Source organism: Bemisia tabaci, chromosome 9 (assembly GCF_918797505.1).
Source record: "Bemisia tabaci chromosome 9, PGI_BMITA_v3".
Lineage (NCBI taxonomy): Eukaryota > Metazoa > Arthropoda > Insecta > Hemiptera > Aleyrodidae > Bemisia > Bemisia tabaci.
The window spans coordinates 24,052,994-24,073,018 of NC_092801.1; the positions used below are offsets into that span (position 1 = coordinate 24,052,994).

The window sequence follows — 20,025 nt, forward strand, 5'->3', positions numbered from 1 at the left end:
TACATTAGAAAGCATACTCTTCCATAATTTTTCTAGAGCGAAAGAAAAGTGAAGAGAGAAGAACAGATTCTGACTAATACAGCTCCATAATGATTTTTCTTTCCTCAGTACATGCTATAAGAAAAAGGTGAACACTCTACATAATTGATTTTCTGACCAATACAGCTCCAAAATGATTTTTCTATCCTCAGAACATGCCATAAGAAAAAGGTAAACACTCTGTATTATTGATTAAACTCAACGCATGGAGACTCAACGTTTGGATAGTCTCTATAGTTCCAGTGCTTTTTGGTTCATTTTCTTCGTAATTTTACATATTTTCACCGCGTGCTCACCGTTCGAGAGATCATGAGAATTTTGCGTGTCGGCGCGTTTTAGTAATTAATTCGTCACACGCTTCAAGCACACGCATTCCTCGAAACTACCGCTCGGTGCATCTCACGAAAGTAAGAAGCGATTACACTTGAAATCCTGAACGCCTCCGATGTTACATAACCTATAAGCATGGAAATCGACATGAGCGATCCCTGACTTGCGGAGGACATGTCGCGAATAGCGATCCACGGCTGTGTGACGTCAGAGTTTAAAGGTGAAAAATAGGCAGGTGTACCAACCCGACAAGACGCTGTTCGATGCTAATGAGAATGCTGTCGTGCTAAGGAAGAACGCCGTATGAACATTCGAGGGTTGCCACATTTCCTCCGATAAAATATTGATTTTTGAGGAGAATTATGAATATCTTCTCTCGAAATTTTCAGATAATTAAGATCTAATTGCGTTTAAAATTCTCTAAAAAAATTAAAAGAAAAGTATTTGCGGATTTCCCTGAAAATTCGAATTTTATTGAGGGAAATTTGGCAACGCCTGAAGGTTTATATGGCATTTTTCCTCAGCTCGGCAAAATGCCTCGTAGCTATGTCGAAGGAAAGTTCGATCACGAGGATAATTGCACGGTATCGAGCGAGAAGGACTCAACTGCTATTGGTTTTGTTTCTAGGTAAGTCCTCCTCGCTTGATTTTATATAATTGTGCAAATGAGTCACATCCGTCTGGAAATATATGTGTTTGAAACATGATGAGTCTCGCTGACGAGGTCAATGAAATTACGGGCGATGCTAGGTTTTATTGTCGTTCTTTCATTTTCTCTCCGCTAACGAGCGGAGGGAAGATGAAGGCTGAAAAAAAAACTGGAAATAAAAACCCCTGGAGGAAAAAACACGACATATTTCCAATCGACGGTGTCATCAGGCCTTCGATGAATGGACGAGAGACTAGTTAGAGTGATTGTGCTGCTTGACACATGATCGTGGGTAAGTGTGATTGCTAAATAATCCTTATTGAGCTTTTGATGAGCTACAAGAAATATTGTCAAAAACATTTTAACAATATTTTAACAATATCGAAATAATATTGCTGCAATAGTTTGTTGTCCGCCCCCCTGACAATATTGCAGCAATATTGTCAAGGTAATATTGATAATATATTTTAAAAATATTTACTTGCGATGAGGTTATCATATTCCATATCCGTGTGCGCGCACTCTAGGAGACGTCTTTGGTACTAATTTTCTTTCTAATGTACACATGCGTCCAGGTTGTGGATCGTAGAGTTGTTACTGACCTTAAAATCCGCGCCGTCCTAGTCGGGATTAGAACCCACGCCTCGGGGTGGAGTTGATATCCGAAGTCCAGTACTTTACCACCAGACCAGCCAGGCTTGATGTAGATGGGCCCGTAAATTCAATCTCTTAACTATCGCAGGCCTCTGAGTCCGTAATATGTTTGTTTATTGACGGATTCTTATAATATTTTACCAGAATTTATTATTTATTATTTATTTATTATTTTTTATTTCATCCTGTAATTTGTGTTTCAAATTCTTTATTAATTGTACTCAACATATTCCTATTCATGTATTACAAATTTTCGTTTTTTTTAACTCTCTCTCATTTTTTTCTTTACCAAATTACTGTTTTTTATAATTGCGTCTTTTTCCAGTTTTAATTATTTGAGCTTTTTCCTAGTTTGAATTTATGTCGATGTATTTATGTTATGTTATTTATTTTTTTCCCTTCTTTTTGTCTTTTCTTCCCCCCCCCCCCTTTCTTTTTTCTAGCGATTGATTTTAGTAAGTTCCGCAAAATAATTGGTAAACAGAGCAAAACCATACGCTAATTTGGCAAACATTTTGAAAATCTAGCAAAAATTTTAGCCATAATAGCATAAACTAGTAATGTTAATTTCGCAAAAGTATAGTTTGCCATTTTCGCACAATAAAATTACCACTTTTGCAAATTGTTTTGTCGTTCTCGCCACGAGGGTGGGCATTTTAGCAAAAAAAGCAAATTGCAGAAATCGCAAACCATTTTTTGCCATTTTAGCAATTAATTTTTAAATATTACAAAAATATTTATAAAATATTTTTAACATAATATTAAACAAATATTTTTAAACTAATATTTCTAAAATAATTTTAAAATATTTTGTAAATATATTTTACAAACTGTTTTAAAAGTAATTACATAAATATATTTTGTAAATATATTTAAAACATTTTTATAAATATATTGTTACAATATTGTCATGAAATATTTTAGCAATATTGTCAACATATTTCTGCAGTGTATTTAAGGAAATATTTACATGACAATATTGTTTCAATATTGACAATATTGCTGCAATATTGCTGAAGGTTGGCCTTTTTCTTCAAAGAAACATGAGTAACGAATGTTCCTTGCTGGATCAAGGAAAAAATATTGGTAGAATTGACCATATTTCTTATTGGCAGCGAATTTTAGAACACGCAGACCAAAAATTATCTTGTTAACTTTGGACAGTTCTTCAGACTGTTTCATTAAGTCTGTTGGACCGTGTCATGCAAAGATTCGTTTTAAAATTGTTAGTTACATTAACATCTACTTATTACATTTACTTTAATTTTATTCTAGTTTTAAGATTACAAATTAAGTTAAACGTACACGAAAAAGACTTGGATAAAAAAGAGGCTATATGGGTCTTTTTCATTTAATTTTTTCTTTGTCTACATTTGACTCAATTTTTAATGTTAAAGATAGAGTAAAATTTATGAAAATTTAATAAGGAGGTGTTAATGTAAATAACCATTTTACACCGGATATTTTACTTTAATATTAATTAAATAAATAGAGTTTCAGAAACTGATAAAACATATATCTTAATTTAAATTTATCTGACATTTGATTGCTGAAAAGAAATGTTCGCCTATGAAAGCACGATCCTGTGACAAGCAGAACTAACTCACTTTAAAGTAAAATTTAGATGCGAAAGTTTTGAACTTACCTTAAGAGCGCAGAAAATGCACGATTCGGCCATGCAGGTGTGGCCGGAAAGCTCGCGAAAGCTGCGACGAAAAATGTCGAGATGCCATAGCACCTGAAACAATAGAAACAAAGAAAAATTCATTAGAATTTGAGTTTTATTATTGAATATACTACATTATTTCTTTTTCAGCGCTTGAAAACCGCTTGAATAGTGAATATTTGAATTCTTTGAATAGTTAGTAGTTGCTCGTCACTAAAATCACCATATTTACGTCTCACTATTTAACCAGAAAGAATTAAACGGCCGACAATTCACAGCGACGACTCATTTTCAATATTCGCTGATCCATCGGTTCGCAGCGCTGGATTAATTTTGCAATAAAAAGCCAATACTTCAGGCACTCCCTTAAAATCGCCTATCTGAATAAAGAAACTAATGGCACATATGTAGTTTTCAAAATGAACCAGAAGTACTGGTTTCATATTGTAAAAAGTAGTCAATTTGAAGTTGAAATTTTGAACCTCAAAATGTATATTATCGGCTCGAGAAATTCAAAACAAGGCGCGCGCGCGCTATCGTCCCGATATATAATGTTATAGTTACATACTGCCTCGCTAAGGTAAAACGCCGTATGTACATTCCAGAGTTGCCGGATTTTCTTGGATGAAATGTTTATTTTTGAGAAAAGTCGTGAATATTTTTCCTTGAATTTTCAGGAACTATAGTTGAAATTGCGAACAAAATTATCTAAAAAAATTAGTCGGAAAATATTCATAAGTTCACCAGGAAATTCGTATTTTAGCACACCCGCGAAGGTTCGTACGGGGATTTTCCTTAGTGAGGCAGTATAACACATGGATTCAGTGAAAATTATGGGAAAATACCCAAAATTTGTCTCGAAATTTGGCAACGTCGTCGGGGATGAGCCGCGGATCGGCACGGCTATGCAAATGCGCCCGATCACGACGCGAACCCAAACAACGGCGAAAAGAAGAAAAGCCCGAAAAAAAGAAGAAGAACAGAACGAAGCGTTGCCAAATCGTGCTGTTGAACGCGATATCGCACAGTGAATTAGGCCGATTTTTGAGCACAGTTTGACAACTCACCGGGGGCCAATAAAAAGCGCCCGGGAGATTCGTAAGCTCGATTATTTACAGGAGATGACCTTTTCGCCAGTGCCCCCCCCCCGTCCCCCTATTGGTGGGGGAGAGGGGGGAGAGGGGGGAACGAGGCCGCGTCCAAGTCGGCGGATTTATCGGTTCGTAGTATACTCACTCGCACGAAGCACGTGAAAGTCGGGACGAGTCGAAACTGATAAGCGGGCCGGGTGATTGACAGGGGGGCCCGAGGTGGGGAAGGGGGGACGAGGGAAGGGGGGACGAGGGAAGGGGGCATGTTCCCGTGTGTAAACGCCGAACGTGTGCGGTAAAGGCTGAGAGGACGGTATGGCGTTGCTCAAAAATCGCACGCCTAGCCCACGAATTGGGAAGTTTTAGGTAGTTTTCCGGGATCCGGAGCTTTTTTGTTCCGATGTCTCCCACTCCATGATCGTCAAAAGTTCCGGGATTCCTCGTAGATTTTTTCAAAAGTTCCGAGAAAGATCCGGAAAATGCAAAAGATTTGGAACACTTCGGGAATTTCAAAAGTTCCGGGAAAAATTCAGGAAAAACTCGAAAGTTCCAGAATGTAGAACTATTTTCGGGAAATGAGAGCACTGGTATTGTGAGATGAACTGTTAGATAACGCACAGGCAAAATAGAAAAACGGTAAATTGGAAATTTCTCCGGAAGTTGCTGGTCATTTACCAGGAAATCTCGGTCTCTTTATTGTGTTCCCTAGATTTTTCTGATTTAGGTTTTAAAAATTTGCCATATTTTGACAGCTTTTCCATTATTATCAGGACTCATGTTGATGTTTTCTTAGAAGTTGTTTCAAATTTTCCATTTCTTAGAAATGCCCATCGTCATTTGAATTGCACTTTGCAAAAAGGAACCAGGAGCATTGCAATGTTGCTAAGATCATGCAACTTGATCCATTGTAGTCTAACTATTGAAATCGTGTAAAAATATGAAATATACATGGTAATTTTTGTCTTTTTACAGTTTTTAGGGAGTAAAATAGGAACTTTTTATAGATAATCAGATTTTTCTTCCGAGACAAAATAAGTTGCACAATCTTAGCAACATTCCGATGCTCCTGGTTCCGTTTTGCAAAATGCAATCCATTTAGAAAAAGGAAAATGACCAGGAGACCAGGAAGAAAATGAAAAACAAAAATTTTCTAGGAAAACATCAAACATTTTCCGCTAACTTTCGCATAGTATTTCGTGAGATTTTTTTCAAAAATTTTCCAAAATATCCGACATCCCTGCGCTCATCCCGATTGTACTCACCGGCGAACAATCCCTCATAAAAGAGGGAATGAGGAGAAGAGGAGAGGGAAGAATTGGCGGTAAGAACAATTGGGAGAGATTTTTATACGCATCATTAGCACATGAGCACGTTTTGGTTGCCTCTACTCGAAAGCGCCTTCCTTATTCGATAGTAAATGAGGCTCTACACTTTTAACGACCTCCAGATTCGCGCGTTTCCAGAAAGCTCCCCGAGATTCGATTATCGAATCACCTCTATCGATAAATCCCTGTCGAGATACCATCTATTAATCGAAATTAATCGATAACGATACTATCGACTACTCGCAGCTTATGGTTGTGTCCGACGAACACGAAAGCGAGACTGCCTTGATAGCGAAGAGAACATGTAAGTACATTTCTGTATGAGCCATGATTAGCACATGTTTTTGTGTCGCTTGAGGTTCATCGCAGCATGCACATACTGCTCTCTTCGCTATCACGGCAGGAGAGCCGTGGCGCCAATCGCCGGAAGTTGTGAGAATGCAAACACAGTCAATGTAAAAAATCTAGGTACATCATTTTGATGGCATGTTGGAAAGTCTCTCTATGCGTCCAGAAAATAGAAGACTAAAGATTGCGAGACAATGCTTTGATAAGCTTAGTATTTTCAAAACCATGTTAAACTGAGGCCAACGTTTCACCACACACTTTCATAGTTCCTTACTGACATAAGCGGATCCAAACACAACGGGATGGCAATGGATTGGACCCGCCTAACTGAGAAAACCACCCATTCAACTTTCATCAGGAATAAACGACTCTTATTGGCGAATTTGCAGACGAAATTCACGTGGGTCGACTGGCGCCTGTGTTGAAAGTCCTCGCCATTACCGCACCAAGTTATTTCCAGTTGGTTTCTTTTCGGTGCGAATACTAATTGTTACCCAGGATTCCTCGCGAGAGGAATGCTGAGAATCGGTGTCATACTGACTCTTGGAAAGCTCACCACACTGGTCAACTGATCGCACAATGAGAATGACAAAACGGAATTGTACAGCGCAGCTTGTCTCTGAGCGCAGCCCCTGTCGCCAGACTACTGAGGTTAAGGTGCTCACCTTAGCAACATTCGAATGTTGCCAACTTTTTAAAAAAAAAGCGAAATTATATAAAATTTATATTTGGTTTTGTTTTTTTTTCATTCTTTTATTGGTGGGCGAAAAACCGAAATGTCTGTACTCTCCCTGTGTAGGTACTCTAGATATTATTACAGCAATTTACAGGGTTGGCACAAAATTAAGAAAAAGAAATTCCCTGACACTTCCCTGTTTCCCTGACATTTTTGAGCGAAATTCCCCGACAATTACAGATATGCTGACACTTCCCTGATTTCCCTGACACTTTTGAGCAAAATTCCCTGATAATTACAGATATGCCCTACAGCCAATAAGACATAATTTGAAATAGTTTCCAGGCAAAATGTGTTATTCTAAACGTCCAATCCACTCTAGAAAGCTAAAAACGACAAATTAAAAAAACTTTCCCTGGCATTTTCGTCATTTTCCCCGACATTTCCAAGTTTTCCCTGACTTATAAAATTCCCTGATATTTCCCGATTTTTCCGGTATTCGCTGACTGGAGTGCCTGCATTTTAAGACGAATATTCGTAACCCTCCTCCAAAATAAATGTTGTATCAAGAGAAATTTGGCAACGTATGAATAGTCATACGGCGTTTTCCCCGATGACGGGAATACAGCGGAACCCAAACTACGGTGCCTGGCGCCACGGACGGTGCATCCACATGAGTGGGCCAGCGGAGTGCACTGTCTAACCGATCAAAAACCGCTTATCTCGCATAGGAACTCAACGTAGTTCCGGCGGTTTTGACCGAGTGGTGACGGACGGGCCTGCAGAAACAGGATCCGCGCCGAGGGCCTCGGTGAGAACCGTCGCGGCGGTCAGTGAGTTACGGCCACCGGCCTGGGAAACCACAAGGAGCGGCGGCCTCTTTTCGGAGCTATTGTGGCCGAAATAGGCAAATCCTAACGAAGCCAGGGTTCAGGATTAGGCCACCTCCGCTGTGGGTTTTCGAGAGTGACCAACTTTTTTCTCCTTTTCTCTCTCTCTCTCTCTCTCCCCCCCCCTCTCTCTCTCTCTCTCTTTCGCGGTTCGAACGGGTCTTATAGTGACGTTGAAGCAGTAGCTATAGATCGCCCGTGCTGGGGAAAAACACCATATGAGCCTACTATAGGGCTTGCCAAACTTCCTTGTGTCTTGTGGCTTACTTCTTATGTTTCCCGCAACAGGATGAAAGTAGAGACCGGAGACTTAAACGACAGGATAGGGAAAGATAAACAACGAAATTCAATCTTAATCAGAAAAATAAGCATCTTTCGTGAACTTTGAAGCTGATTTTGGAAAAAACTTGTGGCTTACTAATGTTTCTCGCAACAGAATGAAAGTAGATACAGAGACTTAAACGACAGAATAGGAAAGATAAACAACGGAGTATAATCATGCCAATAAGCAGCTTTCGTAAACTTCGAAATTTTGAACAAAACTTGTGGCCTCCTCATGTTCCTCGCAACAGGATAGATGTGGAGACTAGAGACTTAAACGACAGGATAGAAAGGATAAACTTCGAAATATAATCATGACAATAAGCAGCTTTCGTGAACGTCAAATTTTGAACAAAACTTGTTGCTACCTCATGTCTCTTGCAACAGGGTGAAAATAGAGACCGGAGACTTAAACGACAGGATAGGGAAGATAAACAACGAAATATAATCATGACAAAAAGCAGCTTTCGTGAATTTTGAAGCTGATTTTGTGCAAAACTTGTGACTTCCTGATGTTTCTCGTAACGGGATGAAAGGAGAGACAGGAGACAGGATAGTAAAGATAAACGACGAAATATAATCATGACGATAAGCAGCTTTCGTGAACTTTGAAGCTGATTTTGGACAAAAATGGTGGCTTCCTCATGTTTCTTGCAACAGGATGGAAGTAGAGACTAGAGACTTAAACGACAGGGTAAAAAAGATAAACAACGGAATACGATCATGACAATAAGCATCTTCGTGAACTTTGAAGCTAATTTTGACAAAACTTGTGGCACACTCATGTTCCCCGCGACAGGATGAAAGTAGATACAGGGGACTTAAACGACAGGATAGGAAAGATAAACAACAAACGGTAAAACATAACGGTAAGCATTTAATTTAATTTCTACCAGCCCATCCCAGCCATTTCACTTGAAGGTAAAATTAGAAGAAAATTATCTGCATCTCGTTACTGGGCTCGATACTTCTTGGCTGTCAAAATAAACCCTCTTTTCCTCTGGCGAAGTGTCCGTAATGTAAAAGAAGAAGGAGCTACGTTTCCATCAGGCTCTGAAGTAACCACCGATAGCCTCTAGCGAACTACGCTGAAGCTGTCAAGCCACAACACACGCGCCTGACAAGGAAAGGAGGCAGAAAACAGCTTCCGAGCTTTCTGGGTGGTCAGGAAAATTAATACTTCGCGAACCTCTCCTCGCATGCAAATACGCCAAAGCTCCACTCCTAACGCTCGCCTCAGATTTCAAGCTTACTGCTCCTGAAAAAGCCTTCGAAACTTGTTTTCCGAGGCGATAAAAACGAGGATTAGAATGAACAAGAGTTATCACGCCCGATCGACTTCAATTTGAAGAAAATCGCAACTTCCGGCCGATCCGTACGGCACTTGAGTCTTTCTTCAAAACGATCGATTTGTCACGCGTACGCATTAAAAACAAGAATGGCCCCTTTCACCCCGCGGATTTTCTGCCAGGTGTGAAAGGTGGAGTTGGTGGTCACGCTCGTGCTCGCGAAATTATGTTAAAGGATTATTAAGCGATGAGTGGTTGTCAAAATTTTTGCGCATAATTGACTTTCGGTGTTCGCGACGGATAGTCTTCGAATTTTTACGGCGCTGGAGTAAGAGGCAATAAAAGAGAAAATCACAAGGCGGTACTTTACGAATCACCTGATTGGCCACTAAAATCTCTCGCTCAAGCATCGAAATCCTCTTGTTTTTGTTCGCAAGGGGCACTGTTTCGTTGCCTCTGTAAACTTACTTGAGGATAATTTAACGCTAAAACGGAGCTGGTGTCATGAATACAGCAACGCACACCGCTGTAGAGATCATTCATGTTGAAATCTACGATTAGCAGTGAGTCAGTTGCGCATGTCTTAAAATTTTGTGTGCAAATTGGAAAAAAAAAACTCGAAAAAATAATGAAATTTCGGCTGATTTACACAGAAATCCACCTCGGTGCTACCAGTGTTCGAAACTCACAGGCGCCAACGCGCCAAATGCGCTTAAAAAATCGGCCATGGCGGCTAAAAAATGAAGGTTCTGCGCCAATGTGGCCCCTAAAAATCCGAATTTCATAATAGGTGATTATTTGAAATTTTCAGCACTACAAGTAAGACTTTTTCTATTCTTCGCGATTTCATCCTCGGTGCTTTTGTCTTCCCTAAGTTACAGCTTCTTACTAGATCTGTTACGAAAACATGCGTCTAATTTTTCACTAAATACGCCGTAATATATAGGCAAAAAGTCAATTTGACCCTAAAAAATCTTCAATGGCGCCTAAAAATCGGGCTTGGTGCGCCACAGGCTCCTAAAACTCAAACGATGAGTTTCGAACACTGGTTGCTACAAGAATTTCCTCGGAACTGATTTTTAAATGCATTCAGAGAATACTTGTTACTCAGAGCAAACGGGCAACGTGGTTCGCAACGTTACTCAAAAGTTGACGACCCCAGCATATGATGGAGAGGAGGGGGGTTATGAAGAGAAGGGGGCGGAGCGGGTCGAACTGACAACCGGCAATTTTGCGACGCACGCCGGCCATTACGTGGAGTACGCATTGCACCGCTGCATAGCCAACGGCGGCGAATTTCAAATCTTACCCCAGGCTCCGAGTAACACGATCGCCAACTTCAACTCGGTTGTCGGGTTTCCCGTCCATCAACTTGGAGACACACTGTAGATATACGCACTGGAAAAAAAACACATTGGATCTAGAGTCCAGACTCTTAAAAACATCGACAAGAAAAAACACTCTTGATTCAATCAGATTTAAGCTTAAATCAAGAACCAAGCCTCTTAATTTGAGCGGATTTCTTTTTGATTTTAGCTTTAATCTGGTTGAATCAAGAGTCCTTTTTCTTGTCAATGTTTTCAAGAGTCTGGACTCTAGATTCAATCTGTTTTCAATCTGTGAACGGCTCCAGCGCCCGGAACTTTCGGCCTCTAAGCCCGAAACGGACGGTCTGTCTATATAGTCTGTAATCTCTTCATCAGTGTCATCTCTTGGAAAATTGAGAGCAGGGCTGACACTTCCAAAAGTTTTGAGTGCCAAATCTCAGAAAGATGGGGGGGGGGGGGGGCTGCCGCAAGAAGTTCCTGCCCTAAACCGTGATAAAAATATCCAGTAACCGATCAGAATAGACGAAAATCGTCGTGAAGAAATACAAAGACCAAAATATAAGGGTGACTGCCTCCTTTTCCCGATTGACACACTCGACCAACGCAACATAATTCTACACTGAAAAAAACATACTCCGGCCATGAAAGCCGCACTTACGTGCTATACAGACAAAACGTCCGGATTCAGGGCTCAGAGGCCGAAAGTTCCAGGCACAGCAACCGGAGCAATCAGAGCTACGGCTCCAGCACCCGGAACTTCCAGCCTTTGAGACCGGAACGGACGGTATGTCTATACTAGGGGGCTACGCCCCCTGGCCGCTACGCGGCCCAACCCCCTGAAGGCGCTCCGCGCCATCAATGGGCCGCTTCGCGGCCCTATTTTTACCCTCCTATCAGTGTTAGTTTTATTTTTCCCTTAAAAAATTACGATTGAAGGTATACTTTAATTTGAAACTTTACTTATAATTACTTTAAAATTAAAAGGACGCGTTTTGAAATGACTGCTTGATGAATTGTTGCAGTAAAACAATGAACAATGATAGTCAGGTAGGTAATAATCAAGATTCTCATAAGTCAGGAATCGAACCCACACAGTATTCATGGTGGATGCATTCGACGACGTCTTAGACGACTCGGCCACCGCTCAGATGGATGATCCGACGTGAATCTTGTGTAGATAAGTACAGAGCTGATGCGCAGGCTACCCAGCTACTGCGCAACCTCCTCGACTACTGCGCATCCTCCCGCGCATAGCGGTAGCAGTCCCGGAGCATTCCGTAAATTCGCTCAACTTTATAACGTGATTTTAAAAAAACCTGGGTCCTATTTCCAAAATCTGATTAGAGCGGGCTCATCTAGGGCCTATTACCTGTCGATTTACGCAAAAAGCATGGAAATCGGCCCGGTAGAACGCTCAAACGAACTATGACAAAAAGTATAAATTTACATTGTTTAAATGGGAGAATTCGCAACTTTACCACGTAATATAAAAGAACCTGGGCCATATTTTGAAAATCTGAAAAGAGTTGGCTTATCTAGAGACAATTGTCCGTCGATAGCCGCAAAAATCATGAAAATCGGCCCGGTAAAACGCTGGAACTAAGCGTCACCAGTTTCGCAAAATTAGGAGGTCTTGGAGCTTATAGTATAGATAGCCCGTAACTTTTTTTTCAGTTTACTACAAGCTCACCATACTTATTTCCGCTGAAGACCTTCTATCTGATCGTGAGGTCTAGCCCAGCCGGCATCGCCGCATGGCTCGGAACGCGAGCCTGCATACATACATAACCACTATCTTCCAGCTTTTACACAGCTCACAGCTCCGCCAACTGGACGTATTTATGCTAAAAGGAACTATACCTCACGCAAACCCTAGGCACATAGGTCCTTTTAGCACAAATACGTTCAACTGCAAACTCGCTGCGACAAAAATGCCGCTCGCGCGAACGACGCTCAGGCTAATCCACTCCTCGCGGGGACTTTTAATTAAAGCTCCGGTCGCCCTGCCCTCCAACCCCCCTACCCCACCCTCCCTCCAGTGCCGGGCCCCTGCCTCTTCGTCTGCTTGTCCATAGTTAGAAATCCGATTGGCTCCTCGCTGGGGCTGATTACGAGGTAAAAGGCCGATAAGTGCGTCGCCATGACACTTCGCCTTCCTCTTCGCTCAAAATAAAAACGCCGCAACATCGTTGTAAATATGATAAAAAATTTAAAAACAATTCGGCACTCACTTGAGGTGATTTTTTTATTCAAGAGTTCGCTGCCGACTGAGGATGGAGCTTTAAGCTCCTAAACGCTTCTCGAATAAGAAAAAACATCACCGCAAGTGAGTACCGAATTTTTTTAAATTTTTTTTATCACATTTGACTTGTGGCATCCCCCACGTAGTTTCTATAAGACAGTTCTAAATGTTTACAACTTTTTTTTTTTTTTTTATAAAAAAGAAAGCTAACGAACATTCATTCTTTAGGGATATTCTGAACGTGCCTATCACATACCATTGGCAACTAAATTGAGAATAAGCGCGCAAGCTGTGAATACGTTTATATTAGAGAAGCGATCGGCTGTTTACTGTTTTTAGGTTCCGAAGAAGATGAGCACCGTTGAGATGAAAGAACTTGCCTCGCTCACCAAAATGACCCCGATCCCGAACCCTACGATCTCCTTGTCACCTCTGACGTCACTGACGCTTTATGATTCTTATCCATTCTTTATGGCCCTGAAGTAACGAGCACACCCCTTCTTCCCGACCTGTCTCTAGTTCCGTTTAGTAGAAATACGTCCAAATTAGAATTACTTATTTAGGATAAAGGTTTTCAGAGGGAGTTTTCAAAGCTTTAGCCAATGAATCAACCCTCAACCCCGTGAGATGAGTCAAACTGATGCTCCTCTCTCCTTCGATTACGAAAGAGCTTTTGCAACCGGAGGCTGGATGAGACCCTCGCCAGCTTTCACGCTTATTGTGCGAGCTTCACTCGAAAAACAATAGTCGACACACTCGCCTCCTGGAGCTTTAGACTAGCGGCTCGCGTTTCCCGCCTTCAGGGCCGCCGGGTGTCAGACGTGTCAAAAGCCACGCCGTGCTGCGCGCACAACTCAACAAGAACCGCCTATCTACGCGGGATACCCATTTGAGTTGAGCGATTTCACCCGGCGCGCTGGAGAGAGGTCGGCCGCACGCATGCGTAGTCCGAAGGTGATGTTTGTTTGAGTTGAGTGCTCTACGACACGTATCTGGACCACGTTATGCAACGCTCGATATCGGGATTCCAACTAATTGATTCGCGATCGGGAACCATTGAGTTGCATCATGGCCGTTGCCAACCTAGAAACCTCGGATGTAAGTCCATAGACCCGATGTGGAAATGAGGTTCTTTGCGTTGGGTTGGCAACACTGGGCTGTCTGTCCGTCACGTGATGCGCATGCGCAGGGGCGGAGTAACGGGCCGGCCGCTTGGGCGCGGAGGAGTGCAAGGCTTTTGGTGAAAGGAAGTCGACGGCGGCCAAGCGCCAAGCCATGCGCCTTTGCCGAGTTCTGGCCGAGTCGCTAACGGGTCTGTGACGTCAAGAGAAGAAATATGGATGACTGGATGTGACGTCTCCGGGGACCAAGGTGGAACTTTAGTCCTCCGAAAAACGGGAGAAATTGCGTAGCGTAGAATTTGCACACACACTTGTTATTGCTTCATCTGAAAGAGCTTAGAGCTGATCTCACAGTATTTTTTATAATTTTTTTCTGATATGGGAAATAGTATAGAAAAAGATTTAAAAGTGAGAAAATGCACCGTCTGAATAATGACGTCATCCGGAGGTATTTCCCATTCAAACACATGTATTTTCGGCAGATTAGATCATTTTGTTGTATCTATTCCAATAATTGTTTAATTCATGAACTGAGGGTATCCTCGTGTTTAGTTTACACAGTAGTTTCCATTTAAACGTGAAATTCATCAAATTTTAGACACCTGCAAATACTCTATTGATAGTTGAAAGGGTCGGTTTGTGTTTTGCTGAACGAACGCAACTATAAACCAATATTTTACTCACAATCAGTGCAAATAATTCTTCACAGTGCATACGTCGTTGGCACATCTCTCTCACGAGACTTTACGTCTACGAACCCGGACGAGTTTTATTTGATCGTCAAGACAGGACGCCTAACCGCGGCGCGCGATCTCCGTCGAGTCCGTCATGCAAAGCGAGGGCGGTAATCGTACGTTACCGGCTTGCATGACGCAGCGGCGGCGCGGGGATCTCCGGTGCATTTCGCAAACGGTAGCGTCGTCATGCCGCTCGGACTCGACGTCCACGGCCGCAACGCGACGTCGAGTCGTGCTCGGCGTCGCGACGCCGGCGTGAGAGAGGGCAGCGGCCAGGCAGATGAGCACAATCCCCCCGCTCGGCACGACGACGCCGCCGCGCGGTTGTCGGTTGGTCACTGATGCAACCGACCGACCGAATTCGGGATCGGGTCGTCCCCGATTCGGGCGCGGTGACGGTGGTGACGTCACGTCGGTGACGGTGACGTCACGTCGCTGACGAGACGAGTTGTCATGACCAAGCGGTTTTGGTCTGTTACAGAGCCTGATTAAAGAATGGAGAGACGAGTGTTTTCAGGTTGATTCTCGGATTTGGCGCGGTGCGTACCGGGGTCGAGTCATGGCCAAGTGTAGGTCGTTGAGAAGAAATGAGAGCAGCAGCGGGCCGATTACTGAAACTGATAGACAAAGCTATAGACAAAGACGACAAAAGGGATTGGGAGGGATCTTATTGGTGGAAGCGGGTGGTAGCGATGGACATTGGAGGTAGGTAAAGGACTAACTGACGGCAACCCTCCAAAGACCCGACAGTTGGTCCATCATTTTCTTCCTTAGTCTATAAGAACCAACCATGTCAACCAATAGGATTGCTCTATACTCCCTACGTCTTCTTCGTATATCGCTTTGTCTATCAGTTTCAAGAATCGGCCCGCAGGCTGATTGTGGAAATTGATGGACAAAGCTATAGACAAGGAAGAAGAAAAGAATATCGACGGCGTAAGTCCGCAATCACATATCTCGTTTGCGGTGTCTGAAAATCTCCGCCTCTGTGTTATTTGTTAAAAGGAGAACAAATTGACATCATTCCTTGAAGTTTCTGCAAAATTTTCTTCGTGCAGAGAGGACAAATCACGGCAGTCTTAGAGAATTGCCGTTGAGTAGTTTTCCGTTTAAAAAATTAAGTATGACAGGAAGTCTGCGACGTTGCAAACCGAGTTGTGTGAATGCCAACATACACCGTCGATATGGTGGAAGGGGGTGGTTGCGGTGGCGTGGCGTGATTTGCGATACATCGATTGACTGCATTTAAACTTGTGGAAAAGAATCGATGAACAGGTGTTCGCAACGGACGCCTGTAATAAACGATTCTGTGACACATCTCAAAGGGAAATATCGACAATCGATTATCCAACTGCCACGTACTGTGGTTGGAATGGACATAGGAGGTAGGTAATATAGTAACTATATAACGGCAGCCCACGAGAGACTCTTTAGTAAGTACACACCTAAGCCCTTACACAGTACACACCTAGGTCTACAGGAACCACCCATTTCAACCAATAGCATTGCTTCATACTCCCTATGTCTTCTTTGTCTATAGCACTGTCTACCAATTTCAACGATCAGCCTGCTGAAATATTTTATTTTTCCGAGATGGGTCGTTTTCCGAGCTGAGAGATTCAATTAATATCCACTTCTTGCAGATCCTCACTTTGACCTCTCTCGTGTATGCGACTCAAAGGCTGCACCCTTGGGCTGTCGTCGCTCGCGAATGCACAAGCGCGTCATGAGGTGGATCTGAAATCGTTAACATCCCAGACGAACTCGCGCATAACTCGAGAATCCACTCCGTCGAAGTGTCAATTTACCCGCTCCCGGCTCAAGGCGATCCGATAGTGATCGCATCCCATGCTCATCTTCCCGCCTTCGGCTTCGGGCCGTGGACCCCGCGGATGCTGATAACGAGCCAACAAGCCACCGAGGTGACAAAAGTTCATTTTCTCACCGTAGCGCACGGCACGGCATCCGACCGTCGAACCGGGGCATTAGCATAATTTATGTGTTTGTGGTGAATCCACGATTCCATCACAACGCACACGGCTACCGCAACAGTCGTCGCTTTCCTGACGAAGGAACGTAACTCCATTCCAACGTTGCGAAATTGACTCAAACGATTTCATTTTTTACTACTAAAAAAGAACTCCGGCTGGGGAAGCCGTACTCACGGGCTATATAGACGTGCCGTCTGCGTTCCTGGCTCAGAGGCCGAAAGTTCCGGGTGTAGCACCCGGGGCAATCATAGCTACGGCTCCAGCACCCGAAAGTTTCGGCCTCTGAGCCCGGAACGGACGGTATTTCTATAATAGCCTGTAACATTTTTTCGATTCAGGAGTGCTGTGTTCGGGTACCTCGGCGATTTGGCTCAAGACTTTTCAGATTTTTGCATGAGCAGGAGAAATTAGTAAAATTTCAATTAGAAATTTCCAAAATTCCCCAGGTAAAAGTGCAATTAGCGGGAATTGCAACATCCAAATGGAGTTACGCTCTTTCGTGAGGGAGACGACGTAGTATCGACGAAGACTTTAGATCAACTTACCAACGAATCGTTGTTTAAAATAGGAATTCGATTATCGCAGAAGAAGTGCCGTTAATAGAAACATGAGGTTCTAAAGTGGTTATTGGTTTTCGTATAATTTCTCGGAGGCACCATAAAACTTAAGTGAGAAATAACATAAAATTGCAGTTTAGTCAACAATTCAAGTCGACCTCTCAACTGGCGATCAATGTGGCGGTCATCGATGAAGTCTCAAAGATCGATTTTCCACTCTTCGATCCGGTCTGATGGTTCCTCCGGTCGCGGCAACGTTGCTAGGTAGTGGAGCGGTGACGCAATCCCGTTGCAACCGCAGCTCAACGTTAAACGTTCAGAAGTATTAAGTGAATGTGAAATGCTGTCTGTGATGGCTCCGCGGCGAATCCCGCCGAAGCGCCACCGTTGCCGGGCTGTCAACGACCGGGGTCAACAGTGACGTCACTGTTAGATTGCTCCTGGAATCGGGTCGCAGCAGAGGGGACGTCGTCTACACGCACGACGCAGCTTTCGAAAGGGATCAAGTGCCTCACTTCTTGTGCTGCACTGGAAAAAAAAAAACATTCGGATCCAGAGTCCAGACTCTTAAAAACATCAACAAGAAAAAGTACTCTTGATTCAATCAGAATCTAGCTTAAATCAAGAACCAAGCCTCTTAATTTGAGCGGAATTCCTTTTGATTCAAGCAAAAATCTGATGGAATCAAGAGTATTTTTTCTTGTCAATGTTTTCAAGAGTCTGGACTCTAAATCCAATGTGTTTTTTTTTCCAGTGTGAGGACTTGTGTTGATGCAAAAAATTATTCTAACATGGACCGCGTTTAGTAGAAAGGAACCGAGCCAAATCAGCTATTGCCAAATTAACTGCAGGCTGATTATTGAAATCTATAGAGAAAGCCATGGACAAAGAAGACGAAGAGGGATATGGAGGGATCATATTGGTGGAAGCGGGTGGTTAGCAATGGACAAAGGAGGTAGGTAATAGACTAACTAACGGTAACCCGCAAGAGACCATAGTTAGTCCATCATTTTCTCCCCTAGCCTCTAAGAGCCATCCACTTCAACCAATAGGATTGCTCCATTCTCCCATTATCCTCTTTGTCTATCGTGTTGTCTATAATTTCAATAATCAGCCCGCTGGGCAGTTTAGTTTTTTACAAGAGAACGTTTGTGCGGGTTCCTTCGAAAATTTTGAGGAATTTGCCTCGTACTATGCAGAAAATTTACTGAGATTTGCACATAGATTCGCACAACCGATTTCATGTGAAAAATTAAATTGCCCGATTAAATTTGGCAATAGCTTATGTGGCTAGGTTTCTTTCTACTTAACACAGTCCAAATAAAACAAAGGTGTAATGATATACAAGCTTTTGATACCTAACAAACTGAGATGCTTAAAAACACGCGAATCAAGTATGTTACGTGGTGTTATACGTGGAGACTCAAACGCATGGATACGAACGTAGATCAACTTCCTTTGCAACCGGCATCACTCCTCGGATTTTATCCTCGTTTATATATTGATGAACCATATGTCTTTCACGCTCAAGGCACTTTATCAAAGTTTAGGATTTATCCATTTTCCTTTTGTGCTCTTTGTATATTACTTTGTCAATACTGAGGCGTGAACCACACTATTAGTGACTTTAACCATACTTTTAGGCGACGGACGGTCATTTAATGAAACGATCAAACTAAACGACGAGGACGAGGAGGAAGAGGATGGAAATAATTAACGTGCGGACGATCAAACGCTTCGTTTGGCATCAACTGAGCAGAGCAGATCGCGTTGGCACTGCGAGCGTGGCCATCTCGGTCGCCACCGCCTTCGACCACCGCCCCCGCCCCCTCTCGCTTTACCGCGCGGGTAATTCGATTAACAATTAACGAGTACAATAGATGCGGCGGCGGTCATCGCGTTTCACTCGCGACCGGACCATCACAACACCCATTCGCAACCTTCAGGCGACGGAATGGACAAAACTAGAGTCCCTTTAAACTGAGAGTCAAGACAACACCCCCTCATGGAGTCACAAACGGGAATAAAGATTACACAAATTGAACGTTTTTTGTAATCTTTGATCGGCCCATTCTCAAATTCCTTCCTCCGTTCCTTCTCTCATTCCGTTTGTTCCTTGCCGAACCCGTAATTCCCCGGTCCATTCCAGATTATAATCTTTGCAATCGGTGAAAATGTAATCTTTATTCCCGTTTGTGACACTGTGAAGGCCTAAAATACGGGAACCAATCAGAAATGGATTCACATTGTCTTGACTCTCAGTATAAAGGGACTCTAGACAAAACCCTATGGATGCATCCACCTTAAGACCAAGGCCCAGGTACACCTGCGAGTTAAAATCTGTACCCCACAGTATCACGTTGTCAAAAATCAATTACACGTAAAAATGGATTGTTGATTAACGATTAAATTGTAAAAAAAATATGTCCGACATGTTTCAAATGTACATTTTACAATTGGTTAAATTAGCATTTTTTATTGTATAATCTACTTTGAAACATGTCGGACATTTTTTTAAACTACAAAATTGTTAAATCAGCGATTACATTTTTCCCACGTGGACTCGTGATAGAATTTACTATACTTCTGTTAAAAGAAATACTCTTCTCGGTGATTTAATTCGATCACTGTTAAATGTACGTTATATGCCAACTCGTTCAGGGGTTGATTTACAAACTTCTCGTTGGGTAAATCGCTTTCCTCGTAAAATGGTGAAGAGGAAAACTATAACGTGGTGCTTTAATTGGACTCTCTTGAATCAAAAGGAACTA

At 42.6% G+C, this 20,025-nt stretch overlaps 2 protein-coding genes across 4 annotated transcripts in view; both read right to left on the reverse strand.

The window, feature by feature from the left end:
- LOC109039235 (WD repeat-containing protein 55 homolog) overlaps positions 1 to 20,025 on the reverse strand; it is a 180,370-nt gene that overhangs the window by 93,955 nt on the left and 66,390 nt on the right. The window lies entirely within an intron of this gene.
- ec (ubiquitin specific peptidase echinus) overlaps positions 1 to 20,025 on the reverse strand; it is a 393,787-nt gene that overhangs the window by 62,521 nt on the left and 311,241 nt on the right. For all 3 annotated transcript variants that reach the window (XM_072304091.1, XM_019054636.2, XM_019054637.2), the window contains one exon: positions 3,318 to 3,410. In XM_072304091.1, coding sequence (XP_072160192.1) covers positions 3,318 to 3,410 — 93 coding nt within the window. The remainder of the gene's footprint in view (positions 1 to 3,317; positions 3,411 to 20,025) is intronic.